Source organism: Corvus kubaryi, unplaced genomic scaffold (assembly GCF_017639235.1).
Source record: "Corvus kubaryi isolate FWS band 111438036 unplaced genomic scaffold, C.kubaryi_AGA036_p1.0 37265, whole genome shotgun sequence".
Classification (NCBI taxonomy): Eukaryota; Metazoa; Chordata; class Aves; order Passeriformes; family Corvidae; genus Corvus; species Corvus kubaryi.
Window position 1 is genome coordinate 3,194,254 of NW_024581080.1, and position 25,676 is coordinate 3,219,929.

Genomic DNA, 25,676 nt, shown 5'->3' on the forward strand with positions numbered 1-25,676 from the left:
AGCGCAGCCGGCCGCAGCTCCGAGCACCGACAGACCGGGGCGCATGAGCTCACCCCGTAGCACCGCTCGGCTGCATCCCCGGTGGGCGGCCCGAACCCCCCCCGGAGCCATTCCCGGTCTCTGAAGCCGGGGCGGCTCTGGGAGGTCCCGGCGCTCCTGAGCGGCTGTTCCAAGGTTGCAGATATTTCTGTGAACCTGGACTGGACCGTGCAGAACTCATTTCCCAGTAGACAAATTCTAACAGGAACTATGGTATTGGAAAGAAAAATTTTAAAAAAAGAAAAAAACCCACCAACAACAAAACCAAACCAAACAAAAAACAGGAGAGAGAAAGGGGGTCTGTTCTGTAAAGTGCTATCGCATCTGGGTACGCGGCTCCAGATGTGCCGGAGGAGCAGGAGCTGCATTCCCTGTTCCTCCACAGCAGCACCAGCCCCTCGTCACCCTTACCTTGCTGTGCTTCTCAGGGCTTGCAAAGGCTCGCTGCCCTCCAAAGGCAGGAGCTGGGTACGTGGAGGACGGGCTGTGAGGCTAACCAGGTGTGTCAGCACAGGCCTGCGCTCCCGCGGCCGCTGCGGGGCAGAGCAGGGTGCCCCTTGGTGCAAGCCAGGCAGGAGAAGCTGGCTCCGTCCTTGGGTGCAAGCTCTGGCCATCGAGCAGCTCTGCCCCCTGTGTGCCCACAGGTCCCTGTCCCAGGGAGCTCTCCTGAGCTCCCTCCTCTGCGATCCTCCAAAGCTCCCCTTCCTGCTGCTGCCTTTGGCTCTAACAACTTGTACTATTTAAAACAGGAACTACATCTCATTGAGAGGTAAATGGAAGAAGCTCTGCAGTTGGAAGCCTGAAAGAGCTACTTTCACCTGAGGGCCAGCAGATGAGAGCAGCCAGTTAGCACCACTAATGAAGTGAAGAATTTAGCAGTAAACAAGGGACCCGCAGAATGAAAGAGGCAGTTGGATGGAGCAGGCCCTCTCCTGCTACTTGGGCTCAGGAAATGGTGGCAAAGCACTGATCACTGTTTCCACCAAGAAACAGCTGCAAAATGGACTTCTCTTTCCTTGAAAAATTCTGACAGTATAGAATTTGCTTTTAGCAAAACCAGTTAAGAAACACTGCAACATCTCCTTTTGAGAATTTAGAAGATAGTGCTGTGTCCCAGGAAATAGGTGTAATGTGGAACAGGGCACTGATCTGCTCAATCAAGATTTACTCAAGCATCTTTATTTGCACCCAGGTGTTACATCCATGGGTACAAGTCTCTGGTTGGGAACTAAACTGTGCCAGTGCCTCTCCATTTTCCATGGCAAGATCATAGGAAAGTCTCAGAGCCTCTCTATTTGCAGAGCAGCAAATGGGTGTGTTTGACTTTGGCAGTGCTACGATCCTTCTGTTCCAGGCTTAGGCATGTGATAGGAATATCATAGGTAGGCAGGCAAGGTGGGGACTTGGGAAACTCTTGTTCAAAAGTTGGAGAGCTCTCCAAAGGCAACAGCAGTAACACCGCAATAAAACTACAGTCAGGGTTCCGGTTATCTGCAGGTCAGCAAATACCACATGGCAGCAGGTAAATGTCCCGTCATGGTCACTCCAGAGATATGTGCCCTGGAGCATCCCACACTGATTAGTGGGGTTTGCTGCAGTCCTGATACACTGAACAGTAGCTGCTGAGCCTGCCACAGTTCAAGGCTCTTGATCCAAACAGAAAAGCTACAGTTCAGCATGCCTTGGCTGCTAAATCTGACCACATGCATGGCCTGGACAGTTCCTCAGCTTGGCTCAGGGAAGGTCTTTTCTGGCTCCCTTCTCTCCTCTGTGGCAGATATCCACATTCATGACAACAGCGCCTGAATGGGAATCCAAGAGTAAATTGTAAACTGAAATACAATTGACCAGCAAATACAATTGCTGGCAAACCATTTTTCATTTAAAAAATATAAGAAACTAGGGAGAAGGAGGAAAGAACCCAAACCAAATGAAAACGCCAACAACTCTGGTCTAGGCCACTAAATTGTTTAATACACAATATAAGACCTCTTAGAAAGCAGCTGCCCAAGAAGGGCTGCTCTTCCAACAAACCTCTTCCAGACTGGGCATGAACTTTTCTGCGCGAAGCCTGCGCAGCCATTTCCCTTCATAATTATGTAGCCCACTGCTTCTTAAATATCTGCCTTGTCTCTAATGTCATAGCCATTTATTGCTGCCTTTCCCACAGGGGCTAACATTTTCTTATTGAATAATGAGAAGCTTTGCATCACACATCATTCTGGCTGTCCTGAGACCTCTCCTGCCCTGTGAAAAGCCCAGTCCAATTAACCGTGCCTATTCCTGGCTCCATTGTTCATCCCGGCAGCCTGCAGGACCAGGCGCTCTGCCCTCATCTGCAACTCGGCATCCCACTCTGCTCCGTGTTCACCTGTGGTGGGTGCTCAGTGGTGACAGGGCAGGTGGCAGGTGACATGTCCCCGTGCTGCTGGCAGTGGTGTTCTCCCGCCTGTCCCGTCCTCCCTGCCCACACTGGGCACACTCTGCCCTGGCCACCTGGTGCTGGAATGCGCCTTTCCCTGCATGCTGCCCTGGGGAAACAGGCAGGCATGGGATAATAGAATATATTAGCCCTGACTCCATTCAGGCCCTGGCTCTTTATGAACAAAGCCTGCTAACTGAGCTGATTTTTGCCAAATGACTGGCTTTCGTGCATGAGCAGCAAAGTGGAGCCCCCAAATACTCCCACGCAACAAGCCCTATTGCCCAGGGCTCATTGTTTTACTCCTGCACTTGAGGGCATGGAGGAGTCACGGCCTTGCCTGCCCTGGCATTTCTTCTCCAGTTTCCCACCACTGCATTAGCCCCGTCTCAGCCCCAGCAGAGGCAGCAGTGATGGGGGAGATGAGACAAGCTGGCCACGGGTCCCTGCAGTCCCTGTCCCAGGGCTCACACTGTCCCTTGGTGCCCATGCCCCCTCTTTGGGGGGCAGATGGGACGCACCAGCAGAGGCAGCCCATCTGCCATGTCCCTACATGGAGAGCCCACCATGCCACCCCTGCAGCAGGACAGCTCCTGGACACCCCCAGGGAATATTTCCTTTAGATTAGACCCCCCTCAGCCCACTGAGTGCTGATAGCCCCTGCCAGGATCAGTCCCCAGGGAGGATGTTGTTTTTGCCATGTTTGTTTTCTGTTTTTCTCAGCAGATTGCTCCAAGACTCCAATAACACTGACGCAGCCAGGAACACTCCCTCATCCCATGATAAGGGAATCTGCACAGGGAGGTTCTGCAGCTGTGGGGACCCGCTCTGATGCCTCAGCCAGGTGCCCAGTGCCCCAGGGCTGCAGGAGACACCTTCACCAAAAGCTGGCCGGCAGCAGGGCCAGGATCAAGGCATGCAACAATTCCAGGCAATGTCTTCTGTTTGTGTGAAATTAGCACCAATAAATGCTATAACTATACGCGATCAACGACGGGTTTACTAGCTAACATATAAAGGACTACGAGAGCTAATGCCTTCAGCACTGCTGAAACTCTTGACCGTCTGCCCCTAGTCCCAGGAGAGAACCGATGGCAAATGTTTACAGGGGCTTATAAATATTTATCCTGTAATAATTTGCTGCATTACAGCATATTCTTCTTCACTAGGCTCAGCTTTGCCCTGGGCCAGGTGCAGGCTGCTGAGAGGGTCTGTGGTGTATATAAAGTTTGCCTGAATAACACACAGCAAGCGCTGGCATTCAATAAAACAGCAGCAGCCAAGCTGCATGCATGAAAGGCACTGCAAGTCATTCCTTACCGAACAGAAGAAAAATGTGGCTGGGGAGCACAGGTGTGCAGGCGCAGTGGTGTGGGTGCAAACCCCTACAGGGTTGCCAGACTAACCTGGGGAAATGCTGCAAGTCACTGGGGAGCTATAAAATCACACTGCTGGGCTGGTGTGATAGGAGTCTTGGCCCAAGAGTGACCCCATGCTGCCTGAGGACATGGGGACCCTCGGCTGCTTTTGTGAGGACCCCAAAGGAAGGGAGCAGGAGACTAGCCCACCATGAAGAAACATCTCCTCATGCTTCTTGCTTTGTGGAAATCCTATCTGCCCTCTCCCCTCTAAAAATTTTTGAGCCATCTGTCCACTTATTTATTTATTCTTCTCATGCTAAATGTTTTGCAAGAACATAAGATGCCTGTGGTTTGGAAACCATGTGATAATCTCCAAGCAGGACCAGAGATGGAGTTCAGAACTACTTTCTAACAGGAGTAAATAAGCAGATTGGAAAGGCTCCATTGTGTATATTCTAGGTTGCTATTTTCTTAACCCTGTTTCATTAAGATGGATGGAGTTTCTGCTTATTAGTAATTTGGCAAGTTCCTCTTTGTGTACACTCTGCACTTCTCACTAATGACGCTGTGCTTCAGTGATTAACAAAAGAGACTTCCAGCATAGTCAGTGAAAACACAGCCACGCACTTGGGGCACTGGGATGGAAACCCAGTGTTCTGGAGATGCCATCTGTGGAAGACAAGGAACTGCAGGGAACCCAGCAAAGGAGAAGCTGCTGGTCATAAAACCTTTCCTGACACTCAAATAATTTTGACCTGAGGACATTGGTTCTTTGATTTACATGCATGATTGCAGAGCTGACAGAGCCTGTAACAAAGTGATTCAGAGCCCTTCCTCTGCTGTTCTTAAGACACATCTGATGGAGATGAAGCTGGCACTGCTACTGCCTGGATTTACAGCTGGCCATTAAAGTATGTTTACAAGTCTTTAGTACAGTGTACACATCTGGTAAATCATTGATTGCACAAATAGCTCCTCCTGTCATGCTCCCTCTCTCAACTTTTCCTACTACTCTGGTACCCAGCCCAGAGCCCGTGGCCAGTGGCGGTGGCCAGCCGCAGGCAGGTGCGCATGTGGTGCCCAAGCAGACAGACACATGTACCCACAGCTGCCTGGGTGTCATCTAGATGCTGTTGGACACACAGCTACACAAAAAGGCCCATGTAGATCCTCAGCATGAGGGTCACCTGATCTGACCTTACCTACATGCAGTGAAAGGTATTCTTGCTAGCACGTATTCAAATCCCTTAGTGCTCTTGGCCACATTGCTTTTGAACCTGGCCAGACCAATCACCGGCACAGGGCAGAGTCCCAGGTGGGTACGCAATGAACAAGAGAGGCAGCTGTTCCTTCCTGGGATACTCATGAGACAAGAGAAGGAAATTGGGAGCCTTTGCCAACCTGTCATCTGGCTTCCAGGGGGCCAGCTGGCTGGCATGAGCCACACGCCACTCCTCAGAGCTGGCCAGAGCCCTGGCTGGCTGCAGGCTGGGTCCCCCTGGCACCAAGGGCTCTCACCAAGGAGGGAAAGCCAGGGCTGGCAGGGCTTGGGTTTGCTGCACTGGTACAGTGGAAGAAAAGCAGGATGGAAACAGGGTGCAGCTCCAAGTACCCAGGAAACAGCATCCCTTTTCTCTGGCACCAGGAAGCATTGCACACAGCCCACACGCCGGACTGCACTGGAGCCTTCCTTGCAGCAGGAGAAAAATGCTGGGTTTGGTGTTTTACCAAGCATACCAGTGGCTGGGGCTGAGGAGCAGCAGGAGCTACGGGCCCCCACCATGGCTCATTGTGCCATGCACAATAAGTATCTGGCCAGCTGTGCAGTCATCTGTGGCCAGACCCTCGCTCTTGCGGCCACAGAGCTGGGCAAAGGCCAAAGGGTAAAGGACAAACCATGGGAGCAGAAACAAAGCTAGATCAGCTCATTCATGCAAACCTTTTCAGGAGCTTTTGGTGGCAGGACAACCAGTCATGGGAGTGCAGGACTCACTGTCTAAGTGTGAATTGCCATCGGGACACACAGGCTGCCAGGTTTCATGCAGTCACTTGGCAGTGGTTGCAAAGGTACAGGATCCTGGAGGCTTAATTAGAAGGGACCCACGAAGATCATCAAAGTCTAGCTCCTGGTCCTGCCCATGTGCTTGAGAATCACACCCTGTGCCTGACATCATTGTCCAAACACTTCTTTAGCTCTGGGAGGCTTGGGGCCGTGACCACTGCTCTGGGGAGCCTGTTCAGTGCCTGACCACCCATTGGGGGAACAACTTGCCCCAGTTCTCATTGTCACCCCCTCGCCACCAGGTACACCATCTACCTGTGCTCAAATCCTACTGTAGTATCCTCAAAGTTAAGGTCTTGCTTAAGCATTTACCTGAATAAAAACTTAAGAGAAATGCCTGCAAGGCTAGGCCAGTCCTGCTCTCCCTCCTCTTTTCAACAGTAGGGAAATGGGGTGGCTTTGCCCCAAGGCAGCTTTGCCTTGGGATGGAAAGAGAGGAGCCTGGGCACTCTACTTCCATCCCCACATCCAGGTGGTGCCAGCGCTGGCTTCTGAGGTAGACTGCGAGATGCCAACTTAAGGCTGATTCCCTGGGGCACAACATGTTGCCTCTGAATTTCAGGGTTTTAAGGGACTGGCAGGGCATCTGTGAGGGAGGAGAGGGAAACAGAATTTTCCTTACACCATAAATAATTTTATGAAAGATTTTAAAACAGATTTAAAGAAGAATCTCTTCCCTCCCTTCCCCCTTTCTCAACTGTACTGTGCATTTTAAACTGTTTGTGGAAGGGAATTAATTAGCACAGGCAGCAGAGCCCAAAGCTCTGCAGCAGCCTGTCTTCTGCACAATGGAGATCCAACCCCTTCTCCCCTGCCTGGGAAACACATGCCCAAAATCCAAGTACATACATTTTTTTCTAACCTAATTCATTTTGTAGATTGATGGAGAAAATCCATAGCAAATATTTATGACTTTGCAATAAATAACCCTCACAGAAGTTACAAAAGAGTTCTGGCGAGTCTCAAGGTAACTTTCAGCAAATTCCAGGGGTCAGGGCAGACTGGGATACTGAGCCCATAGTGCTTGAGCCTTTGGCTCATCTGTTTTGAATTATTGGTATTACTCAGTGTAGCATTGCTCTCAATGGAGTAGCTGTGCTGTGATTCCATGCCATATTTTATTTCTATGGCAGGAGAGAAGCTTCAATAACTATTAGTTGTACTCTGTTGTAGCCAGCAAAAAAACAGGCCCCAGCAGGGAGGGGTTGGTCCTGCTGGTGTTTGCAGGCTGGCAAAGGAAGGTGTCTGTGCCCAAGTGCCTGGGACAGGACTCAGGGCCGGACACGGTGCTTTTTCCTGCCGGTTCAGAACATGGACCTGACGATGTGCTCAGAGGGGTCTGGTGCTGCTCGAAAGGTGGTGGTGTCCCAACGTGCTGCTGAAGGCAGCTGACGATGCTCCGGGCCCCGCTGGGGGGTGGTGGGTGCTGCTGGGGAGCCACACACCTGCTTCCAGGGAGCCAGGACTGGGGCGAGCTCATCCCCACTCCATCCTCGTTAGCTCTTAATCACCACAGTGGAAGGAGAAGCTGCTAGCAGCATCACGCTGCTCTCCCGGGCATGGGCTCCTTTCAGGGCTTTCAGAAAACAGGGTCAGACGTGTCTTCTGACCTGTGACCTGTCGCTTCCCTCCTCGCCATAATTATCTAATACAGCGCTCTCCCTGCCAAGTACAATGAAACAATTTGTCACTTCAATTGTCTGTCAGTCAACACTGGGGCCTTTTCAACAGGCCAACACATGTTTTTTGAGAGCTTGTCAGCAAGGGCTGTCTGGCCAGGCACATAACCATGGAAAATGGAACCTTTGTTAATTCTGGTTCTTAGAAAAGTAAATCCATTCACTTGTTTTTTTCAGGCCTTCAGTATGGAATTTGCACAAGAAGCTGAATTGCCCCTGATCCCTAAATGATTGGTCAGAGGATTTGCATGAGGAAGCAGAAATTAATTATTCTTTTCTTTTCTTTTTATTTTCTGTAATTGTGTGTTTAGAAATGAGATTACATTCTACAGCAGCACGAGGGGCTGAGGGGGGAATTGCTTTGCATTTGTTTAGCTCCTTAGAGTTAAGATCACCTAATCGTTTCAAGCATTTCCTAAGATTCCCTCTCTCTTTTTCTGCTTTAATGACCAAACAAAGATTGTTCTGCTTCCCGGGGAACTTTTCTGGCAGCTGAGCTCAGCAGTGGGAGCCAGGGGCTTATCCCTCTGCCGAAATTGTCTTAGAATCACACAATCACTAAGGTTGGAAAAGACCTCTAGGATCACTGAGTCCAGCCGTTAACTAACTCAGTGCTGCCAAGGTCTTCATGCTGATTTTGGCTTGCAGGGCACAAAATGCATTGCAGAGCCCACGGGCTTGGGAGTGTCAGTGGCTCCTTGTGTTGGAGAAAGGGTGTCAGGATTCCTGTCAGGCCAGGAGGAAGCTGCTGGTTGCCCGATTGGCACATCCGGTCAGCACAAGCCGGAGTGTGGGCACGGCAGGGTGCTGGGAACATCCCAGTGGGGTCACCAGAGCTACCAGGACACAGACCTGCCAGTTCCAAGCCCTGCAGTCATGCTCCTGTTCAGACAACAAAACTGATAACCCTGTTGATAGCACAAACTGGTAGAGAAAAAAAAAATTTCAGTTTTTAGTGCTATTTAGAGCTTCCTTCTGCTTTTTAAATTTTTTTTCATTTGAAAGCAGCACCCTTTGAAATTCTCACTTTCTCTGTTGATAGACATATGAAATCTTGTTCCTGAATATTTAATACAAGATAGATGTCTCCATTTTCAGGTATTTATAATTTTCTTTGTCATGTGGAAGCTTATATTCTGGGCAGACATGGAATATTTTATTTGAGAGCATTACAGAAATGCTGGATGGCCTCTACTCAATTACAAATGCCCTGAATGAAAACTTCTCCAGATCTGGCTTTCCACAATACCCCTATCCCAACCTAATTCAAACCATACAGGCACCTCTGACTTAGAATTTTTCAAGCCCATAAAATGAAACAAATTGGCTTTGCAAATATATCTCCCAATCTGAGCCATGCCTGTAAATTTGATTTATCCTCTTGCATCTATACTGCATTAAATGGCCTGAAAGACTCCTTGTTTTGAAGTATGCTTGTCTCCTCCATGAGCCACAAATGTCTGTGCTTGGTCAGGCTGGAAAACTCTGTGCCCATGAACAGCGAGGAGTCCGTGACTGTTCAACACCTTGGATTTGCCCGTGGATCTTGGCAGGAGCAGAGTGGGACTGTGCAGCCCCCTGCCACCTTCAGCACAAGCACCCCAAATGCCCCTCCTGAAGGACAGGATCCCAAAGGTGAGCTCCCAAAGACACAGCCCATGATAGCACCCTGCTTTTGTGGGAAGTGCCTGAGCCACTCCAGGTCAGCTGAGGGTGTGCAGCCTGGAGACAGAGCCTCGTTCTCTCTTGAACACAGTAATTTACTACCTTGCTTTATGATTTCAGGGACACTCGTTGTATAACTTTAACAGGCTTATGCTAATTCACTGGTTTGAATCAGAATAAACCTGTTAAAATTATGAACAACTTAGGCATGGAATCATAAAGTACTGCAACACAATACATGGATCTTTCATAAATGGACAGGATCACCATTTCCATGCTTGGCCTTCCTGTTCACATGGCAAACCTGAAGATTGCCAGGGATTATAGTGTTTGCCATCCCTTCTGTTCCAAAAGCACAGCAGTAGATGTCTTAAAAAGAACATCTATTAAATTCTACTTATCTCCTTTCTTGATTCAGGTTTCCAGTTAAGACAGGGAAGAAATGCATTCTCACTTAACCCCTCTGGAAGCTGGCTGGAAGGTGCTGCAGTTGCCATGCAGGGGAAGAGAGATCTGTTCTTCCACTTGCTGAGAGATAAGCAAAGCAACTGAGTCCATTGAAGAGTTGCCCCAAGCATTTAAGTTGTATTTTTAGTGTATGTTTCAAATCCATTTATGTCTGCAGAAGCCAAACCTTTGACCCCAACAGAAAGCAAAAGAAGAGTTTGGTGCAGAGATGAACGCATTTCTTATTAACTTTTCCTGTGTTAAGCGATTGCAGAGGTGATTCAATATGGGACTGTGAAATTAGCACATTTACCTAATCACACAAATTCCAGAGACATCTTCCATGTAATAATGATAATATTCCACTGCAAGGGCTTTAAAGTTTACAACAAAGCCCAGCAGCATCTCAGACATCCTGAAAATATATTTTTATGTTTTTATAAACTCCAGTAAAATTCTAATCGGATAAAACCTTGTATTCGAAAGCTGATTCTTCGAAAATATTTTAAATGCACATAAAATATCTGAGAAAATGTTAACATTATGATCTTAACTGTTTGCACATTGGAACCAGTTAAAGGTTAGGAAGACACAATGCATCTGGCAGAGTATTTTAAGCAGAATATTTCTGAGCGCGTTTCCTTCGCACTGGGGCTCATAAACGAGCCCAGCAATGACAGACTGTGGACGCCTGGCACACGCAGGTCACGACACCAACCGCGGTGTCCACAGGAAGAATGAGCCCGCCTTGCTTTGACACACTCATGTCCCAGGTCTCCAAAGAAGGAACAATACCTGATGGCATCAAGGTGTGCGTGCAGGGACTGGCCTGGGGGTCTCAGCTCAGGGGTGCAGGAGGGAAGAGCTGGGAGCAGCCCCAGCCCTGTGTTATCCATTAGGTGTTTATTAGCCTTCATTATGGAGTGCTAGAGGGTTAATTAATTCAGGCTGCTCCTGTGGGAGGGATGGGGAGCAGGAGGGTGAGGCAAGATCCCGCTGCCAAATACCCAGGTTCCTGGGGCAGCCCAGCACTTAGCCTCTGTCCCTGAGCCAGGGATCAGACAGCCTGGGTTGTTCCCGTCCTCACACCTGGATAGCCAAGGGGGAAGCTGCAGACCCCTCGCTGGCAGCAGGGAGTCCTGCCACTCCAACCAGGGTCTCTCACTGCTTGGTGGCCCCCCCAGCTGAGAATTAAGGGTTAATGTTTCTTGCTGCTCCACTGTCACTGAATTCCTCTTGGCCATCAAAAATCCTCTTGCATAGCAAGGACAACACTGCACCAGACTCTGGTATGATGGGAATGAAGTGGAAATTGCAAATGCAGAGGGTTCACAGGAAGTCTCAGGAACTCTCAGGCAGGGTCCGCTGGTTCCCTCAAGCTGTGCCCAACATAGGAACAAGTGGGAAGACAACACAGTCCCCTCCCAATACCTGCTGAGCCTTCCAGACAAGTAAATGCAGTTTCCACTTTAAGAATAGAAAGACTAAAAGCAAATGGGAAAAGGTGTCTTTGTGTCTTTAAACTGGTGGTATGCTGCTTCCTCTCCACACACAGTCTGTCACCTCTGCATATTCCCTGTTCAGTCTAGCAGCCACTCCTGGGATTTGTTTGCCCACAAAGTCCACAGACCGACTCAGGGTGCAAGAGCGGCTCCTCTTGAAAACAGATTTTTATATCCCCTGTGGCAGGAGGTGCAAACATTATCAGCACTTGAGCAGAAGAAAAGGAACTACTCGCAGAAGAGTGCGATGAAGTAATCCCTGCAGGACTGAACCCTTGCAATCAGATACAAGGTAACTATGGCTGTGGCCCTGTTTGATTATTTCTGCTTCACCTAATTGTGAAAAAACAGTCATTTCCACTTAAAAGATAGCCTGGGTGTCTTTAGTAGGAGGATGATTCCCCTGTGGAGCTGCAGCTTCCCCAGGGGCGTCAGTGCTGCAGCCCCACTGAGGGATTCCCTGGAGGGAGGGCACCATACATTTGCATTTTCCAGTTACTACACGGAGAAGTCTGTCGGTAGGAAGTCTGCCCTGAAACCAAACTACCACAGGGGCAGGGGTCTGTGTCCAGATGTGGCAGGGCAATGTCCAAGCAGCCTGGGACTCCCCCCCAGGAGCTCCCTCCCTTCCCCGTGGGTCCCACAGCCGTAGCCCGGCAGCACACCCTCCTTCATAAGCCTCACCAGGGCCCGGGGGATGCCGCCAATGCCACTGCAGCCCCGGAGCCCAGGTTCACAGGACGCACATCCAGCCCTGCATCATTGCTTGGACACTGACCCAGCAGAGATTGAGCATGACCCAAGCCAGCAGATCTGTACTGGAGTTCATTCCCCCTTGGGATGCGTGGGAAGTTTTTTCATGTTTATCATCTCCTGAGCGGAAGCTCCAGCTGATTGAGGAGCAGCAGCAGCAAATAATGAAACTGAAGTCCCAAATGCTTTCATCCCTTTGCTTTTTGTTCACCAAGTGATGGGTTTTATCAATCGTTTAAATAACCAGGCCTCTGACTGGCACCGCAGCAGAGACTGCTCAGCCGGCACGGACCAGCACGGCGGCCGCGGGGCGCAGCAGGGCACACAGGGACAGCAGCAGGGCCACATCTCTGCCATCCCGCACTGCGGCCCCAGGACACATTGTTCTGGTGTGAGACTGCCCCTGAGCTCTCTGCTGCTTGCCCGGACTGCAGTTTCCAGGTTTTCCTTAACCGGAATGACCTGTGCCCTTGCTGACGCTTGGCAGCTTGGAGCTCCCGGGCAAAGGTTAATGGGACACCAACGGATCCCGTGTGCGTCGGCACAACCAGCTGGGATAAAGCTGCGGGAAGCAGCTGTCGGTCTGTTCCCACCGGCTCCAATTCCCAAGCAAACACCACGAAATTGATCCCCGCGCTGGGAGCACCGGGACCAGCGCCAGGCCCGGCTCCCGGCGGGGCCGCGCCCGGGGCCCGGGCGGTACCAAGTACGGGGCGGGGGGGTCACGTGGGCTGACCACGCCTGCGATGGAAGGGGAGCAGCCCTACACCCAATGGGACACGGCTGCTTTTGCGCATGCGTAGCTCCTGCCGTTCAGCGGCCCCCTGGGACTGCGCCTGCGCAGTGCCGCGCCTCGTGGCGCCTGGCGGCACTTCCGCCCTTCCCCAGCCCGGAGTCGCCTCGGCGGTTTTGCGACAGCCGTAAGTGCGCGGAGCGCGCGGGGTGCCCGGCGGAGCGCAGGGACCGGACGGGCCAGGGGCGGCGGCGCGATGAGGCCGCAGCAGGCGCCGGTGTCGGGCAAGGTGTTCATCCAGCGCGACTACAGCGGCGGGACGCGCTGCCAGTTCCAGAGCAAGTTCCCGGCCGAGCTGGAGAACAGGGTGAGGCGGGGCGGGCCGGGGCCGGCCCGGGGCTCGCGGCGAGAGCGGCGCACGGAGCCTGCACGCCAGGCAGGGCCTGGCCCGGGCCTTACGGGCCTGCGCCCAGGTGGCGTTCGCAGGTGCCCTGCCCGGGTTGGAGCCAGTTCTGCGGGTTCCCCGAGGGCGGGATAGCATCTCCTGCACGAATCTCTAACCGAGGCCGTTCAGGTGCAGGAGCGGACGTGGTTCCTCCCCCGTGTCCCCGTCCCGGACTGTGGTCAGTCCTGGGGAAGGCGGCTGGTTTGCAGCAGTAGAGCAGAATGTACTCGTTGTGTCTGTGAGAACAGAGCCGGCTCCGTGCTCTCAGGTGGAGTCTCAGGTGTTGACATTGTCCTCTCCCTTGGAATCCTGCCCGTCCTGCCGAACCCGCTTAGAGGCCTCACAAATGCTGTCTCAAGTACTTTCGTTTTGCTCGGTGCTGTCAGTTGTGGTATCTTCAGCTGACAGTCAAACAAACACGCCTTCCTACCCCATTTTCTTTCTCTCACTCCACTTTTTTCTCTTCCGTGTTCCTTTGTTGTGTTTTGTTGAGGGTGTGTTTGGTCTGCACTGCAGCAGCACCAAGGCACTGTGGGTATGGAGTGTCCATCCACTCTCTACCTGCTCATTTTAACCCAGTGCATCCCTGTGCATGAATTCCGTTTTTTTCACAGTTGAATTGCACATTTGCTTAGGTGTGTTGCTCTGAATGGGTTTGTGTCCACATTGTGTTTGAATTCAGAGTCAGCCTGAGCACAGGACAGGTGTCTAACAAAGAACTGCAGGTCTGTAACTCTGTGTGTTTCAGGCTGGGGCTCTGAGCACAGTGCAGATGATCCATGAGTGGAGGTGGATGTACAGGGGTATTGGTGAGTTCGGAAGTGTGCAGCTGACAGCCCCACTTGCTTTTCTTGCAGATTGACAGGCAGCAGTTTGAGGAGACAGTCCGGACACTGAACAATCTCTATGCAGAAGCTGAAAAACTTGGGGGCCAATCTTACCTTGAGGGTTGTCTCGCCTGCCTGACTGCCTACACCATCTTCCTGTGCATGGAGACACACTATGAAAAGGTATGTGTTTGTTTCCCCTTCAGCCTGCAGGCAAGTACTTGGTTCTTGGTGGGTTTCCTGTGACTTGCAGCATTGTGGTACAGATTCTTTACGGATGTACCTCAGACATGTTGGTACTGGTCAGTTTGGGTCCCATGGGCGTCACCCTGAATCCTGTGGGAAGTGCCTGCACTGTGGAGCCATCAGACAGTTGCATGTTAGTTCTCATGTTGCCATAGCTGTGATATCGCTGGAAAGGAAACAGTCGAGACTCCTGTGCTGTTTCATTACCAGGTTCTAAAGAAAATCGCTAAGTTCATTCAGGAACAGAATGAGAAGATCTACGCTCCTCAGGGCCTTCTGCTGACAGACCCCATCGAAAGAGGATTACGAGTTGTATCCTTCTGTGGCTTCGGACATTGTCTCCTGCCTTGTGCTCCTTGTTTCTCTCAGTGAGGCACCTCTGCTCATGCATGATCTGTGATATAGAATCTGTGATTAGTCTTGTCGCTCTTTGTTGTGTCCTGGTCTCCAGTCAGGTTTTAGTACATTAAGATTTGGCACATGGAAAGCCCATGAAAATGTGGAACACGACCTTTGGGACTGTATGGAAAGAGCAATCGAGATACTTCCGCTGTTCCAGTGACCTCCAGAAATGCTGTTTTTCTGACTGGGGAAAGAAGCGACCGTGTTGGTAGGACAGAAGTTGATGTTGTGAGAGCAAGAGCTGGCCATTACTTAATTTGCAACCCTCAGTTCAGGTTCTGGTGAAGATTTTGAGATACAAGATCACTGCAAGCCCAGCACGTGCTCTTGCTTCCAGTGTGGCTTATTTCCACCCTTTTTCTTCAGCTCTTGAGCCACACTGCAGACATTTTATGTAGTTATTGCCTGAAGTTGTAAAGACCTCTCATAGCAAATGGTGGAGTGTAATGAGTAACACATCTTTCTTTGAAAATATTGAAACCACAGCAACTTGGAACCCAATGCCAATTGAATGTATGATAAGGCTAATTCCTTGCAGTTGGATTTTCTGTGTTGTCATCCAAGTAGCTCAGAGCTGTCACCTACATGACTCCCTTTTTCTCTTAAGTGTTTTCCATTGTGTATACACCTCCTGGAAAAAAACCAAACAACATTCAGCTTGAGTAAAAGCATTTTCAGTTTGGTGGGTGACTTATTAGCAGTGTTAACTTTTTTCCTTGGTGCACAGCCTTCCCCAAAATTTAGCAGAAGAGGGGCAAGGCTCAAATCCTCTGTACACAGCACCAAGTCCCTGTGCAGGCCCTGGGCTGGGAGCCAGTGTTCTTACCTGATGAGGCATCTCACATGGACTGTTCCCTTTGCTTTGGAGCTCTGAGACCTGCCTTAAAACAGCTAATATATCAAAAGTCCTATCACCTTAATGTTTTTCTGCCTTGTTCTGGTTATGTTTTCGTAGTCTCTTTATAGTGTATTTCCCTGACAGCTTTTCTGTCAGATTGAAATTACCATTTATGAAGACAGAGGTTTGACCAGTGGAAGATAGAACTGTGGAGTCTCAGGTACGTTACCCTTATCTCAGATCAATCTCAACATCTTTCTGTGCTCAGAGGGGTGGGTGCTGTCATACTGAGACAGTTTATGCCACCCTTGTATGTAATCAAAGACTGTTCACATAAATCCTGTGTGGACCAGCTCTTCTTGAAAGTAAAAATATCAGTACTAGGCATGATGTTGCTGAACATTACCTTGCAGAAATTTGGGTCTGGATTGTGTAAATGTGCTAACTTGTGCTATATTATGTCCAAAATTCTATTCAGGTCAGTAAAAAATGGACTCTGTTCCTGGGTGTATTCTAGCATACTGAGCCTTTTTGTTGCAGTTTTTCAGTTGGCTGCTGTTGTAGTTATCACGCTGGTGTCTTTACTTGTGATGCTTTCGGGTAAGAGGGGCCAGCAGCCTGGAAGAGCTCTGCTGAGAGGCTCTCAGTTTTCTTGGTGCTGTGGGGCAAGTCACAAAGTGAAGAGTGTTCGCTGGACTTGGAAGGGGAAGGCCAAAATACAGGCTCATGCTAATAGTATCCAATATAGACCATCAGAATTACTATCCCTGACTTTGCTTTTGGAAAGCTCACATTGGGACTGGCTCCCTTATGTTAGGTGCTCTGCAGGTCCTGGGATGGGAGTGTTAAGTATGGATTGTTGGCACTGTATACGGAAAAGAGATGGGAAACATTTATGCCTGTTATGCAAAAAGAAACAAACAATAAAGGTCTTTATTTTCTGTTGGACAAATGAAATCAAGAGTTCAGAGTTCTGCTCATGCTGCTCACCATAACACATGGTAACTTGCTCCTCCTGCCACAGTCTTCCTGCAGCTGTAGAAAGGTTTGTGTAGGGGGGCTTTTGGTTTGATTTAGGAAGAGTTTCTAATCATATGAAACTTCTTTTCTAGATGATAGCTCACCGGTGGACTTGCTGTACCAAGGCTCCCCTACCTCCTACTTTAGAGCATCATTCCTTTCTCTGCTGCCAGATCCACAGTGCCATCTACTACAAGGACTAACTTCCTCAAACTGCTCCCCAGGGGGTGACCTAGCTGGTCAGCATCCACTTTGCAGTAGATTTGGAAGCAACAGGATCACTTTTTAGTTTTGGTTTGGTTTGGGTTTTTTTTCTCAAGAAAAGGCAGAAGTGGTAAAGCTACGCTCTCTCCCGAAAGAAATGGGGCCCTCAGCCCAAGAGAGGTTTAGTTTTAGTCCTGTAAGTGCAGTGCTGTTCCTCCCTGGTTCTTAAACCCTTCTGTATGTCAGTTGAGCTTTGGAAAGCTCCAGCTCAAAGTTGGGAATTTCCCTCCAGTTCAGTGTTAGAGTGCAGAGATACACAGTGCCTCTTCCCAGCAAGGAGTGACTCAAGGCAACGTCTCTTGTGCTGATCCTTGTGGAAAACCAAAAGGCAAAATGTTCCTTGTGTTAATGTCTTGGTTGTCCCTAGAAGGGGGGGGTGTAGCCAGACTTTAACCCTGGTGGTTTTTCTGCCCCTGTGTCTGTGCTGTCGTTGGCCCTGTCAGTGCTCACCAAGAGGGGCCTGTTCAGTCATGAAACAGTGAGCACAGTAAAGTGGATGCTGAGCCAATAAAAATAACGATTCCCACCCTACTCTGATTAATATGTGAAGTGTAAAACTGTTTCTTTATGGATTTCTTATATATAATTTATAGGAAAACATTGATCTGACAAACTTTAAGATACTGTGTAAGGTGGATTTCTTAATTCTGTCTGCTGGCACACATTGAGGAGTTGAGCTGTGCATTCCTTACTGTCCCCGTGCATGGACATTGCTCAGCAGTACCTACACAAGTGTTCTCACAATCCAAGCTGGCTGAATCCTTTCTCTTATATCCTTTAACCTTATCAAAGCCCAGGTGTCCTGGTATAGGGGCAGAGTGCCACTGTCCAGTTGTAGAAGGAACTCAGGAGTTCAGAAGAGATGGCTTAGCAGGGGTAGAGGGGCTGGATTGGTTGGTGGTGGTGCTGCAGGTGCTAATACTGGATATGAACTCCAGGCTCATTCCTTAGCCACTGTGGGGGTTTGAGATTTGATTAATATTTTCATTGTATAAAATTTGTTTTTTCTAAACTGTAACAGTGTTTGCCTTTCAGAGCTGTTGCAATATTGGCAGAAGTACTGATGGATCAGTAAACCTTTTCTTAAACTGTGTCCAGGTCTGTTCTGGCAGCACCAAGGTGTGGGGCACAGGGTGACTCCGGAGCGCTGGGCTGGGAATGGCCAGAACTGCAGCGCGTCGGGGCTCGGCCTGTGGCACAGCCAGGGCTGTGTCCCTGGGGGTCCGACAGCTCTGCCTGCAGCGGGGCTGGTCCTGCAGCGGGGCTGGTCCTGCAGGGGGGCTCGTCCTGCAGCGGGGCTTCGTCCCTGCTGCTGGGGGTGGGGGACGGGCTCATGGGGGGGGGGGGGGGGTCATACCTGCTGAGTGCTGATTGGCTGAAATAGCTGCAGCTTCAATCCACCTCCTGATTGGCCAAAAAAGCTGCAGCCTGAATCCAGCTCCTGATTGGCCCAGGAGTTGCAGCGTGAATCTGCTCCCTGATTGGTTGGGAAGGCTGCAGCCTGATCCACTTCCGGGCTGGCCTAAACAGGTGCATGTCCTCTCTGTCTCCTGATTGGCCAGCTTCAATCCGCTTCCTGATTGGCTGGAAAAGCTGCAGCCGCGAGCCGCGCTGTGATTGGTCGAAAAAGCTGCAGTTTCAATCCGTCTCCTGATTGGCCGAAAAAGCGGCAGCTTCAATCTGCATTCTGATTGGCCGAAAAAGATGGCTTCTTCAATCCGCCTTCTGATTGGCCGGAGCAGCCGCGGCCGTAATCCGCTTCCCGACTGGCCCAAGGGCCGTACCGGGAATCCTTATCCACGTTCCCGGGCCGCTGCGCGTGCGCCGTTCCGCGGGGCGGGCGGGCTTGGCGGGAGCGATGGCGGCCGCGGCCGGCGGGGACTCGGACGGCGAGGAGCTGGTGCTTACCCCAGCACAGCTGATCCACAGCCTGGAGCAGGTGCCGCGGGCTGCAGCGACAGGCGTGGGCCGGGGAGCGCGGGGGTTGCTGAGCGCTGGGCGCTCTGGAGCAGATGCCGAGCGGCGGGGCTGCGGCCGTGTTTTTGCCCTCTCGCTGGTGGGGTTGTGTAGCTAGGGTCTGCCTCGCTTTCACTGACAGCCTGCCTTCTTTCAGGCCTGGCTGAATGAGAAATTTGCTCCAGAACTGCTGGAGAGTAAACCTGAAGTCATCGAGTGTGTTGTGGAGCAGCTGGACCATATGGTAGGTTCTGTTGGCTGGGGTGGTGGGACAGGCCCGCCCTCGTTGCCTGGCCTGGCAGGTCCATGCCTGAGCCTCTCTGAGAGGGCCGGGCTTGTCTGCTTCCCTGTCTCCGAGACAAAGCTTCTCTGAGTTTTTTCTCTGAGCTTGCCTTGGAGAAGGGCTGAAGTACAAACAAGCGGTGTTCTTTGAGTCGTCAAAAGCAGCCGTAGTCTGATTTTGTGGGTTCTATGTACAAAACCCCTCATCCTCTCTGTTTCTTGTTGTCTGACATTTCAACCGTTTAATTTCTCTTTGCTTTTTCTTGCAGGAAGCAAACCTGAAACGGGCAAAGAGGGGCGACCTGAAGGTCAGTGTTCACCACATGGAGGTTGAAAGGATCCGTTTCGTGCTCAGCAGCTACTTGCGGTGTCGACTGGTGAAGGTAATGCTTGCTGTGCAGCCCAGAGCGTGTAAAAGGGTGATTTCAGGAGGCATTTTTACCCACACAGAGCTTCCTGCTTCAGCATGGCATTTAATTAAAGCATGTTCTCTCTCTGTTCTCAGAAGCTTAACTCAAATAAATTAATTTCTTGGACATGCTTTCGTATTGTAATGAAGGAAGGTCACAGCAGTGTTGATCACAACACTGTGAGTGCTGTTTGCTTCATCTAAGCTTAGGGTGGCACAGCTGAATGCTGTCCCATTCTGCCTGAGTCCTGCTATGTGTACACATGGTTGTATAGCTTGGCAATCCTGTGTGATATCACAGTTAGTTCAGGAGCAGGGATTTGGGCAGGCCTATGGCTGCTCCTACAGCTTGTAGGGGAATCCAGTGGAGAAGTGGGGGTTTAAGCACTGAACTCCTGGGAGAGAGCTGTATAATTCTTTTGGATTGTGTTCCAATATTAGATAGAGAAGTTTTTTCCCCACATCCTGGAGAAGGAGAAGTCTCGAGCTGAAGGGGAGCCCTCCATTTTATCACCAGAGGAGTTTGCTTTTGCTAAAGAGTGAGTAGATTTTCAATGTATCTTCCTCCCCTTTTATAGATTATAGAAACTTAACTGTGTGTTTTGCTGAAGTTCTGTGAGCCTTAGATGGATTTGAAGTAAGAATCAGTGTGTTTTACCAGGAGGTTTCCTTATGGGCAAGAAAGGAACTAAAACAAAATAACTCTGGTGACTGAGTCAGTTACCAGGGTAGGCCAAGCGCCTGTCTTTGGCTGTGCCTGTGGGATGAGCTGTTGCTTACTCTTGTTTTGAGTCAATACTCTCCCTCCAGATTTGTATTTTATTAACTAAGTCAATACTTCAATGGTTTGTTTCAGGTACATGGCAAATACAGAGGCTTACCTGAAAAATGTGGTCCTAAAACACATGCCACCTAACCTGCAGAAAGTGTCTCTCCTAAAGTCAGGTGAGTCCATCCAGACTCCAGGGTGATCTGAAAATTGTAGAAGCAAGGGGAAGTGTGGGGAAAGCTCCAGGGAGCCCCACATGTAAGGGGGCTAGTCCTCCACGTGCTGCTCAGTTGAAGCAAAGGTGATGTGATGGTAATGTTGTAACATGGCTCCATGCTGCTGCTGGAGGATCATGCTGGTCCCTGCTGTTACGTCCTGTCTTACAGTGAGGCTGGGCACATGCATCTGGTTAGAAGTGTCTGGTGTTCCCTTTGCTGGCTATAAGTTTGCTGCCCCTCAGACCCCTCGGTGTTCTGCAGGGGAACATAAGTGAGGGCTGAGCTTGTGTTCTGAATCTGTTGTCTGCAGTTCCAAAGCCCAACCTGGACTCCTTTGTGTTTCTGAGGGTGCTGGAGCGGCAGGAGAACATCCTGGTGGAGCCAGAGACAGATGAGCAGAGGTAGGTGGGCACTTCCCTGTGCAGCACAGGTACCAGTCAGTGTCACTGATGGGCGTGGGCTGCAGCTCACGTCCCGCCTGTCTCTGCAGGGAATATGCCATCAACCTGGAGGAGGGCTCGCAGCACCTGATCCGTTACAGAACCGTGGCCCCTCTGGTGGCCTCAGGAGCTGTGCAGCTCATCTGAGGGGAGAGGTAAGTGTGTGGTCAGAGGAGCAGCCACCGCACCATCTCCCCTGCCCGCCCCGCCGCACTGGGGCTGGCAGGAGCTCCCTGTGAGGTGCCTGGGCCAGGTCTCCTCTGGGACTGGGTCCCCTCCCAGGGCCAGGTCCCCACAGATGTGGCAGGCAGAGCACAGTGGCAATTGGGGGTGAGTACCACAGTGTCATACTGCAGAGGCATTCATTACCCCTACAGCTCATCGAGCTCCTGATTGCTTGTGACATGCCCAGCATACAGCCATACAGTCCTTACTCTGGCATTCCTGAGTGAGGGCAGGCTGTGTCACAGGGCAATGTCTGTAAAGCTTCAGTGTGTAGCTGCTGGGATGCCTTGTCTAAGAGCAGTGGCAGATAACATCACTAAAATGGAACAGCTGGGGGCATGGACTCAGAAGAAAGCTGTTTTTGTTGTGCATCATATGAGACCCTCCTTGCAGAGGGTGAGGGGTTCTGGTACAGCTTCAGGTTGCGTTTGTGAGAATAGACACTGTCAGACTCCCTTCTGCACAAACCACTGCTAAGGGAAGGGGAACACGGAGTTCATTTTTGCTGGTCATGCAAAGCAAAAGCTCCTCTGGCCCTGCTGCCCCATGCAGGCCTCTTCTAGTTGGAGGAGAAGCCAGGGTGTTCTGTGGTACCTCAGCTTGGAACCTGTGGAGTGCATGGGCAGATAGGGGCTTGTGTTCATCAGGGCAGGGTCTCTCTTCCCTGCATGGTCTGCATGAGGGGTGTCTGGGGAGCATCTTCCTCTACAAGGCTGGGGGTGACACAGGGCATCTTGTAGTGTGAGCGGCTTTGCATGTGTGGTTTATAGTCTTCCTAATTAATCCATTTAGGTAAAGAAGATTCTTTCAAGTATAGATGTTAAGAGGGGGCTGGGTTTAATCCTTAGGAATCAGTAGCATGTTCCTCTGGACAGCCCCCCCAGGAAGGGCTTGTGGATTGTGCCCTGCCCATATTTACAGCCAGACAACTTCACAGAGGTGACTGAAGCTTCCAGACAAAATCCTCGTTAATCTGCTGCTGTGAAAGCGTGCTCCAAAGGATCTGCCTGAGGAGTGTGCAGGTGGCACGTCTGCAGGCTTTCTCCTTGGCCCTATTCAGTTTGACTGAATACTTGTCCAGACACCTTGTACTTGACACACTGCTGCGTGTCACATGGCTGCAGCAGTGTGAGCCTGAGGGGCATCTGTCCTCTTCTAGCAGCTGAACTTTAACTGACCTGATGGTTTCCCAGAGCGTCTTTGGTGCAGCTCTTCTCTGGAGCTTGGCAGCTGGCACATGGCAATCTCCTCAAAGTGTCCTAGGCAGGAGAGATGGCTAGTAGGCTGAGATCAGTCAGGCTCCAAGTGAGAGTCAGTTGTGGCACACCTGAAAATGTGCTTTTGTGTCCTTCCATGACTAAATACCAGGACATCTGTGGAACTGCTAACACTGCACCTCTCTTCTGTCTGCGCTGGGGGAAGGAGGTGTCCACAACTATATTGAGAAAATGATGCGTTTGGCTTGTACTTTTAGATGGAGAAGAAGATGCAGCAGTGCATCCACTTTAATCTGTGTAGCTGGGAGAGAATGGGTAAAGTAGGAGTAGCTTTTCCAGCATCCATGGGTCCTGCTGTTAAACTTGGGTTCAAATACATTCCTTGTTCTCTGCTGTCCCCTGGGTGGAAATAGCTTGGGTTTGCTTAGTGATCAGCTTTGAATGCAAAGTAGGTGGATGGTGAAAGAGATCGAAGGGAGGGCAGTGATGGTGAGCTGCGTTTTCCCTGCCTGAGCCGCAGCTGCTCTCCTGGGGGCCACAGAAAGGTGTGGCAACTGGTTTCATTGCTAGGAAGACTCATGTCTGTGTTGGCTACCCCAGGTCGCTGAAGTGGTGGGGTTTGCATTGTCAGCCCGAGACCATGTGTTGAAAGGATGTTTTTGCATCATGTTTTTGCCAGCTGGGCACTGGGTTCAAGCTCACTTTGGCCATCCTGTGAGAGGTGTCTTGCCTTGTGCTGCAGACATTCAGACATGGTGGTGATGGAGGCCCATGGAGAAATACTGATAGGTCAGTCAGCTGTGTCATGAGCTGATGAAAATCTGTGCTGTCAGCAGGAACAATCAGGGCTGCTTAACATAAATGGCTAGACAGCTCTGGGGAGATTAGCAAGGAGTACAAGGCAGGGGTGATCTGATTTAGGTGACAGTCTTTACTGTCAAGGAGTCACATGTGAGCTGAACAGTGAGGGTGATTTTGAACATAGATGTCGGGGACACCACAGTGTCTCTTGCGTGCTTGGGTGTGAGCAAATTTCCTTCTCAGTGCACACCTCTAGGGTAAGAAGCTTCTGAGTTGGTAGAGGATGAGCCGAGGGTCTGGGGTTTTCTCTGCTTAGACACCCTGGAAACAGCTACCTTTGGACAATTACCTTAAAAGGGGTGTATAAAACCAGTTCAAACCTCCCCCATTAAAGACTATGAGAGGAACATGCTCCTCTTTCTCCCAGAGCTACTTCCCGGTGTTGATTGTTCCACAGACACTGGTCCTCCAAAAGCACTCGTGTTTTTCTGGCACCGGGAGCCATTTGTGTGCTGGTCCCCCTGTTGGCCCCTGCCTGGCGCAGTAGAAGGCCGCGCTGTGCGCTCTCCCCGAGCCGGGCCCGGTGCCGCCGGGCTCTCCGGTACCGCCGGGCTCTCCGGTGCCGCCGGGCTCTCCGGTGCCGCCGGGCTCTCCGGTACCGCCGGGCTCTCCGGTACCGCCGGCTCTCCGGTGCCGCCGGGCTCTCCGGTACCGCCGGCTCTCCGGTACCGCCGGCTCTCCGGTGCCGCCGGGCTCTCCGGTGCCGCCGGGCTCTCCCCGCCGCCCGGCCCGGCGCCAGCGCGGCCCTGCGGGAGGAGGGGGCGGGGGGGGAGCAGCCCCGAGCCCCATTGGCCGCTCGGAGCGCGGCGGCGGCTGTGATTGGCTGGCGCGGGGTGTCCCGGCCGCGGGCGCTCCCACGGCCCCATTGAGGAGGAGCCGCTGCGGCGGGAGCGGAGCGGAGCGGGCGGGACGCGATGAGCTGCGGCGAGTGAGCGGGGCCGGGCGCGGGTGGGGCGGGGGGCTCGCCGGGGCTGACGGCTGGGGCCGCGCTGTCTGACCCCCTCTTCGCCTCCAGGCTTTTCCAGGTGTGCAGCGGGCGGGCTGTTGCCCCCCCAGCCATGCCCGTGGACCTGGCCGTGCGGCTCTGCCTGAGTCACTCGCCCCCCATCCGCAAGCTGCTGAACTCCTACGAAGAGCTGCGGGGCAACCGAGGCCGCAAACCCCTCCGATCCTGTCTCAACCAGAAGCTGAGCGCAGAACCTGAGCCGGAGCGGCGAGACAGTACCAAGAGCTCCAAGGGCCAGAAGAAGAAGCGGGTTGTGTTTGCTGATATGAAGGGGCTCTCACTGACGGCTGTCCGCTTCTTCTCAAAGATTGAGGAGGACCTCTGTGATTTGCAGCATGCCTTGTCAGACCTTGCCTGTTTCCGACCTAAGCTGCGGGACTTACACCCAGAAGTGTGCAGGTATGTGCTGGACTTCCCACAGCCATCTGCGAATTACGTGACTTTCCGCAACAGCCTGCACAGCAACTTTGTCTGCCTGGAGAGCTGTCTGATCCAGGACCGTGCTCTGTCAGGGACAGTGAAGGTTAGAAACATTGAGTATGAGAAGAAAGTGACGGTCCGCATCACGTCTGATGGCTGGAAGAGCTTCCAGGACATCTCTTGCCAGTACATGCACAGCACGTACGGCTCAGCTGACACAGACATCTTCTCTTTTGAGCTTATCCTGCCCAAGCCATCCATCTCCCATAGGGTCACAGAGTTCTGCATCTCTTTCCAGTGTGGACAAAAGACCCACTGGGACAACAACCATGGGAAGAACTACAAGATCCGCCATGTGGGCATGATCCGCCCTCCCTCCCATGCCGTGAAGAGTGCCAGCAGGGCCTGGGAGCATCTTGGCACCTCTGGGGCTGCTGCTCTAGTCCTTTCTCACCTGAAGACCTGGCGGCATTTAGAGACCCAGGCTCCTTATTGGTAGGAAGGCAGCATGGGGAGAGATGCAGGTCCCTTCCGTGTCCCAACTGGTACAAGGATCTTCGGGGAGGGGTCAGTTGCAGAAGGTGCTGCTCACAGTTTTTGTTAGCTCCTTCACAGCCTGCTGCTCTATGAGCAGCTGCCAGTCTCTGCAGAAGCTTCCTCACTGCTGGCTGCTGCTACAGAGGCTGGAAGTTGCTGCTTGAAGTAACTCCTGCCTGTAGGTTCGCAGGGCAAGACACATGAGAGATGGGGAGTGACAAGGAAGGGGCTGTGGGCTGGGACCCGCGGCCCTGTCTGAGCCACGCTGGGAGCCGCGGGGGCCGGTGCTGCCCAAGTGCCTTGTCTGGAGGGAGCTGCTGGGGAGGGGGCACGATCCTGGTGCTGCCGGGACCCTCCCGCTGCAAGCACTCTCCGAACCGCGGTCCCGAGAAGGGCTCACCGCGGGGTTCCTGGGCCAAGAGCAGCGGGGTGCCTCCGGTCGTTGGTGCTGTAACGGGGAGTTAATAAAGTGACGGCGCTTCGCGAGTGCTGCCTCCTGCTCCGCCTGCCGCGGGGGGTGGGGCCGGGGCACGGCGCGGTCGCGCAGGCGCCCTCTGCCGTCGGCGGAGAGCGGGGCGGCCCTGCGGGCGCGGCCCCGCGGGCGGCGCGCTGGCGTCACGCACGCAGCGCG

General features: G+C 51.9%; 3 protein-coding genes across 4 annotated transcripts; all 3 read left to right on the forward strand.

The window, feature by feature from the left end:
- The first annotated feature begins 12,856 nt into the window (after window positions 1–12,856).
- GOLGA7 (golgin A7) lies at window positions 12,857–17,798 on the forward strand. The gene is made up of 5 exons (XM_042024946.1): window positions 12,857–13,030; window positions 13,966–14,118; window positions 14,392–14,493; window positions 15,578–15,641; window positions 16,534–17,798. Exons 1-4 carry the CDS (start codon window positions 12,920–12,922, stop codon window positions 15,623–15,625), a joined length of 414 nt encoding a protein of 137 aa, XP_041880880.1. The 5' UTR covers window positions 12,857–12,919; the 3' UTR covers window positions 15,626–15,641; window positions 16,534–17,798.
- Window positions 17,799–18,524: 726 nt separating this feature from the next.
- On the forward strand, window positions 18,525–20,926 carry GINS4 (GINS complex subunit 4). The gene is made up of 7 exons (XM_042024949.1): window positions 18,525–18,644; window positions 18,819–18,905; window positions 19,213–19,326; window positions 19,794–19,891; window positions 20,209–20,297; window positions 20,650–20,740; window positions 20,830–20,926. Exons 1-7 carry the CDS (start codon window positions 18,564–18,566, stop codon window positions 20,924–20,926), a joined length of 657 nt encoding a protein of 218 aa, XP_041880883.1. The 5' UTR covers window positions 18,525–18,563.
- Window positions 20,845–25,531, forward strand: LOC121663082 (protein phosphatase 1 regulatory subunit 3C-B-like). 2 transcript variants are annotated; one of them, XM_042024948.1, is made up of 2 exons: window positions 20,845–20,934; window positions 24,098–25,531. In XM_042024948.1, exon 2 carries the CDS (start codon window positions 24,141–24,143, stop codon window positions 25,005–25,007), a length of 867 nt encoding a protein of 288 aa, XP_041880882.1. In that variant the 5' UTR covers window positions 20,845–20,934; window positions 24,098–24,140; the 3' UTR covers window positions 25,008–25,531. The 2 variants fall into 2 exon arrangements, with proteins under 2 accessions (XP_041880882.1, XP_041880881.1); XM_042024947.1 differs by lacking the exon at window positions 20,845–20,934 and adding an exon at window positions 23,960–24,010.
- The last annotated feature ends 145 nt before the right edge of the window (window positions 25,532–25,676 follow it).

Bases quoted from the DNA above. Each gene is read 5' to 3' on its own strand.
- GINS4 (XM_042024949.1), top strand. From the start codon at position 18,564: ATGGCGGCCGCGGCCGGCGGGGACTCGGACGGCGAGGAGCTGGTGCTT. The intron at 19,892-20,208 runs GTGAGTAGATTT...GGTTTGTTTCAG, and splicing joins GAGTTTGCTTTTGCTAAAGA to GTACATGGCAAATACAGAGG. The intron at 20,741-20,829 runs GTAGGTGGGCAC...CTGTCTCTGCAG, and splicing joins CCAGAGACAGATGAGCAGAG to GGAATATGCCATCAACCTGG.
- GOLGA7 (XM_042024946.1), top strand. From the start codon at position 12,920: ATGAGGCCGCAGCAGGCGCCGGTGTCGGGCAAGGTGTTCATCCAGCGC. The intron at 13,031-13,965 runs GTGAGGCGGGGC...CTTTTCTTGCAG, and splicing joins CGGCCGAGCTGGAGAACAGG to ATTGACAGGCAGCAGTTTGA. The intron at 14,494-15,577 runs GTATCCTTCTGT...CTTTTCTGTCAG, and splicing joins TCGAAAGAGGATTACGAGTT to ATTGAAATTACCATTTATGA.